Here is a 5,727-nt window from a genome sequence, read left to right on the forward strand (position 1 = left end):
TTCCCACCAGCAGTGTAGGAGTGTTCCCTTAAAGAACTTTAAAAGTATATTTATTTAATTGATAAATGTAAGAGTAAATTATAATTATATATATATAATTCATATATATATATATATAGCTAAGAGAGTACAGAAGAAAAGGGTAGGTTTGAAGCCATTTCATTCAGAACATGAGAATCTAAAACAAAAGCAATAAACAAGATACAACTTTGAGGGTAGGAGTTGGATGAGGAAGAGAGCCTCCTATGATTCATAACCTAATATTCAAAGTTCATCAGGGGAGGGACAGAAGAGCCTTACCTCTTCTCTGAGCTCCTTCATCCTTTCCTCAAAATCATAATCCTTCTGTTTCTCTTCCATCTTCTTCTTATTGACCTCAAAACGTTTCTTCACCTGATCCAGGGTAGAACGTTCCACACGCATTGACATACCCAGGTTTCGCTGATCTGGGTGGGGTCAACAGTAAAGAAGGCAAGGTCATTACAATAATCCTTAGACCCTCAAAAAGAAGTTCTCCTAACTTCTTAAAAAAAAAAAAAAAATCAGGCTGGGCACTGTGGCTTACGCCTGTACTCCTACCACTCTAAGAGGCCTAGGCAATGGATTGCTTGAGCTTAGGAGTTAGAGACCACCCTGAGCAAGAGCAAGACCATCTCTACTAAAAATAGAAAAACTAGCCAGGCAGTGTGGCAGCACCTGTAGTCCCAGCTACCTGGGAGGCTGAGGCAAGAAGATCACTTGAGCCCAAGAGTTTGAGGTTGCTATAAGCTATGACACCACAGTACTCTACCCAGGGTGACAGAGAGAGACTCTGTCACACACACACACACACACACACACAAAATCATCTCTTGTCCACAGCAAAAACAATTATGGTGAAAAAAAACTTCCTTGGCCTCACCTGTTCCCAGAAGTAACAACTCTAAACAGCAAGATGCAAGTGACTTCCAATTGCTTTTACTGAGCAGATGAGCAGATGAACTGGGCCCAGAAAAAACATGGTTTGGGCTTGTTGAGATGCTAGAGCAGTATTTGTACCCTCCCAGCCAGAAATGTTAGATAATGAAGTAAAGGATGGCCTGTGCTGAGCTCCCCAGGAATCAAAAAAGGACCCAACAGAAACCACCCTTCTTTTCCACCCCACCTCCAAAACCCAATCCCAACCCTAGCCATAAACTACCTCCAAGCCTTACGTTTCTTTCCATTAATGTGATCCAGGAAGTTGATGGAGTCCTTCACCACACAGTCACAGACATTACAGTAATATCTAATAAGAAACAACACATGGGTCAAATCTGGTTTTAAAGATGTTCCTTTTTAGAAGTTTTATTACTACATCTCCACAAAGACTTAGCTTTCAGGAGATGGAGTAACCATCTCTAAGTCCCAGAATGAGGCAATACCCTTCTGGTATTCCTCTCCCTTGTATTTTCCTCCCCATTTGTATCAGGATTAGTCTGTGTAACCAATAAACTATGTCAAAAATATGTCACTTTTCAGAGATTAGGCTATTAAAAAAACAAAAAAGGGCCTTTTTATGGATCATTTGTTCTGGGAAAACCAGTTGTTTTATTGAGTTGCCTTATGCATAGGCCTGTGGGGCAAAGAATGTAGGCCTCCAAACCATAGGCATGTGAGAAAGCTTGGAAACAGATCCTCCAGCTCCATTTGAGACGCAAAAGAATGCAGACTTACCTAGCCAACTCCTTGATTGCAGCTTCATGAGAGACCTGACCCAAAACCACCACTCCCAAATTTCTTAGACAAAGAAACTGAATTATTTGTTGTTTATGCTAAGCTTTGGATTAATTTATTAACTTACTTAATGATAACTGAAAAGAATGGCAACCATGGGTTTATTAAGCAGCTCATTACTACAGTGTTGCCCTCTTGCCAGAAAACCTAACTGGACAAAAAAGTAGTGTTGGGCAAAAGGATGATGACCTCTTGTGGGACCCTTCTTCCTTCAGGCTTGGTCTAGAAAGAAAGTGTATGATTAGGTAATCCATAACTCCTACAGCCTTTGCAGCTAGTCTGGAACTTCAACCCCCTTTCTTCACCTTAACAACTCCTAGGCTCCACTCTAGCTCCACCTAATTTCTCTCTCCCAGGTATGTCATCAGTCCCTTTTTTCATCTCTTCCTCTAACAGAACAAATAATCCCTTTTAAAATGTTAAGTGGTAGCTGAAGTGTCAATATGAAAAAGCACACAAAGTGACTACTCTAGCTTGTAGTCTCCAACTTGAGACCTTGGAGGACAAAGAAAAAATATCTCTTAGAATTACAGGCAAGAAGAATGAAATCCTGGGACCAGGGACCACCCTCTCCCCATCCCCCATAATACTTAGTACAATCTACATAGGTAGTTTATTAGCCCTGCAGCCCTCTTGGCTGCAGAGAAAGATGAAAAGCCACTCACCCTCCCATCTCAGACTGTGGGGTGGTCTTGGTAATGACAATTGTCTTCCCAAGTTTGGATTCCAGGTCCACTTTATAGTCCCTGTGTCGCAGAAGCTCTCGCTTAACTGGCTGCACTGGTTTTCCTGAAACACAATAAAGGTGGAAGTCCTTTTAATATTATAGCTCCTCTTAGCACATCCAGGGCAATCTATTAATAAATCAATAGATAAGTAAGAGAAAAAAGTATAGTTTCTCAAGCAAAAAGGAAAAAAAATGCATAAACCCCAAAATTCAGGTCTACTTTCATTTATTTTCTGATTCCTGAGCAACAGGACACAGTAAGTACTAAAAGCGGAAGCTGGGGAAAAATCACAACACAGGGAAAAAATGAGCCAGCCCCAACTCTCCACAGCTTTTCTCTACTTTAAAGTCAGCAAAGTCAAAAAGCAATGTTTTCCATTTATTAACTGAATGGAAGTTCTGAATTTTTACTAAACACCTTTTCAAAAGAGGAGCAAGGTCACTCAGTAATGCTTTCAACCTGATATCCTAAGCATAACACAGAATAAACTTTCTGAGAACTGGGTCAAGTTTTTTAAAAGAGGACCAACATATATATGCCTGTTACATGTCAAGAGCTATTTACACATGTTACATAAAAACTAAAAGAACTGTCATGTGCAAGGTTGCATGGAGTAAAAAGGAAAAAAGAATGTACAAGTTTGAAAAACAGATGACAAAATAAGACTTTTCCCCAAAGTACAATCCCTATGGAGGAGAGTACCTCTAACTTCCTGACTTCGTACAAGGCACACAAAAACAGCATTACTCAGCACTGAAACATCAGTTCCATGAAAAATACCATTGCTGAGACTACACTAGAGGGTCTTGACTGGCCCAGGAATCCTCCCCCCTTTAAGAAATTCCAAAGGTAAGAGTGGAGTCACTAATAGCAGTAATGAAATACTCCACATCTCTAACGATTCCACTTTGTACTTAGAAAAGCACTAAATGAGGCAAGCAAAGGGAGAGCAAGGAATGAGAGGGCAACAGAGCTGAAAAGCACCTCAAAACCATTTCAGCCCCCCTCCTCGCTCTCATTTCATAAACGTAGAAACTCGGGAGCAGGGAGATAACACTCTGCCTGAGTTACAATGGCTAAGAGAGCAGCGCATTTCAACTCCCCACACTCTTTCCAGTCACTGTATCACTTCTATGATGCCCTTAACCCTGGGTAGAGCAAGCACCCACCATCCTTCTTTTCTCTTTCTTCCGTGAGCCTCTTCTCAGCGAGTTTTTCGTATTCATCTTTATCCCACTTTCGGCGAAAGTCCAAGTTTTTTGTCTGTGGGGAAAAAAAGCGCTCAAGATCCGTCGCCAATCATGTCCAGACCCCTACAGAAACTGAGGGGAAATGCGTCCTCGCCGCAAAGGTGGCCCCAGGACCTTTTGAAAGAGAAACCTCTCTCGACCGCACCAAGTGGCTGAGGTAGCCTCAGGAACCTAACCCGAGAAACCTCCGCGATTCCACTGAAGGGGGGAGTTCTCGAACCCAAATCCTGGGATCTCGAGGAGGCGTCGGGAAGGCAGTGTGGTGCAGCAGGTTGTCTCTATTCAGCGCCGAGAAGCCACTTCCCACCCCCAAGAACCCCCTCCTCACACACAAGACCTACCCCGCTGCCCGACGCCATCTTCACAGCGAAGTGAATGGCAAGGCGGAAAATGCCGTAAAAAGCGTCCTGGTGCCGTAAAGCAAGACGGCCCTCCAGTAAGCTTATAGTCTCGTGTTCTAACAGAGCTAAACACTGGAGAGATTCTAAAACAGGCTTGTTAGCCCCGCCCCCGCACCTAGGAGATAGCGCAGGCGCAAGAGAAGTATGAAGCAACACGGAAGTAAAGGCGCCTGCAAACGTTTTGTTGCCGTGACTTACAAAACGAGCTTTGAAGGAAGGGCTAATAGATTTAATTCAACTATTTTACAAACGATGAAACTGGTTCGGAAACAGTGGGCTCCGATGTAGTCTAATCAACCTTGCTTGTACTGCCAAGAATTTCTAAACTTCCTTTAAGGTTGACGTATATTACAGGCTCTAATGCATCCCCTTCACTTGCATGAACTGGCGATATAGCTCTAAGCTAACCTGAAGTGTTTCCAAAAGCTGCACCTTTCCCAACACACATATGAAAAGCACATTCTCCACTTGAGCTCTTTTTGAAGCAATTCTATTGCTTTTTGGTTAAATCACTATCTCCATCAATTGGGAAATATCAGTCATTCCATCCGAAGGGCTCAATTTAAACAATGTGATTAGACTTGGGAAGGCCAGTTATTAGTAACACTCTGAGTGAAGCACTCTGGCAGATGACTCGCTATTTGTTGATTTTTTAGTGATATAACAGTACCTCCAAGTTGAGGGAAGGAGGAGAAAAAGAGGGAGGAACTGTGGCTGCTCCTTTTACTGAAGAATCAACCCAGGAAGGTCACTTCTACTTCACAGAATTATCCAGAGTACACTCCAGGATCTTCTATACTCTATGCAACCAACACCTTGATGACAAATTACTCAAATCATTTAACATTTTATTTAACATATTATCCAACCAATTCTATAACAGCCTCCATAGCAGCATGTGCACTAGTCAGAGCTGTGATTCTGGCACAGGAAATAGTCTCTAAAACCTCAGAAGATTGTATTCCCACCTTGTCAAGTCACCTATTATGTTCAGTGTTCAAGATTATTAAACAGATGGCTCCACCCTGCTATTACTATCAGTGGATGGCCCCAGAGAGACGCCAAATCAATATGGGTACTACCATACCCTTGGGATAGCATCCCTGTCCTCAAAACAAAGCAGAAAGTAGCCATTGCCTCTCCTTGCTGCCTTCCAAAAACTCCTGGATAGGTCTGATTGTGGACAAATCCCCCAGAATTTACTTTTGTTATCTGCAGTGGAAGGCTAAGTTCTACCTTCTAATCTCGAGGGTTCAGAATCCTCAGCCTGAGGTGACTTTCCGAGAGCCTTGCTCATAGCAACCATCTCACCACCTCTTGAAGGCATTCAATGGCACGTCAAATTTGCCTCTGCAGCAAAAGCATGTCTCTTTCACATAACAGCATCTGCACCCATGCAGAATAACTGCTTATGCTAGCCCAAGAGTCCTCAGGGCCGGCTCGGCACCTGTGGCTCAAGTGGCTGGGGTGTCAGCCACATACACCTAAGGTGGCAGGTTTGAATCCAGCCCAGGCCCGCCAAACAACAATGATGGCTGCAACAACAACAACAACAAAAAAAAAATAGCCAGGTGTTGTGGCAGGCACCTGTGG

At 43.0% G+C, this 5,727-nt stretch overlaps 1 protein-coding gene across 1 annotated transcript in view; it reads right to left on the reverse strand.

Moving 5' to 3' along the window:
• The window catches only part of ZMAT2 (zinc finger matrin-type 2), a 7,713-nt gene extending 3,521 nt beyond the window's left edge, over nucleotides 1–4,192 (reverse strand). Inside the window, exons 1-5 of the mRNA XM_003782117.3 lie at nucleotides 4,075–4,192; nucleotides 3,653–3,746; nucleotides 2,421–2,544; nucleotides 1,194–1,267; nucleotides 301–446 (exon numbers count right to left, since the gene is read on the reverse strand). Coding sequence (XP_003782165.1) covers nucleotides 301–446; nucleotides 1,194–1,267; nucleotides 2,421–2,544; nucleotides 3,653–3,746; nucleotides 4,075–4,092 — 456 coding nt within the window. The 5' untranslated portion in view covers nucleotides 4,093–4,192. The remainder of the gene's footprint in view (nucleotides 1–300; nucleotides 447–1,193; nucleotides 1,268–2,420; nucleotides 2,545–3,652; nucleotides 3,747–4,074) is intronic.
• Between the last annotated feature and the right edge of the window lie 1,535 nt (nucleotides 4,193–5,727).

The sequence above is a fragment of the Otolemur garnettii genome, unplaced genomic scaffold (genome assembly GCF_000181295.1).
Source record: "Otolemur garnettii isolate 467f Iridium unplaced genomic scaffold, OtoGar3 scaffold00003, whole genome shotgun sequence".
NCBI lineage: Eukaryota > Metazoa > Chordata > Mammalia > Primates > Galagidae > Otolemur > Otolemur garnettii.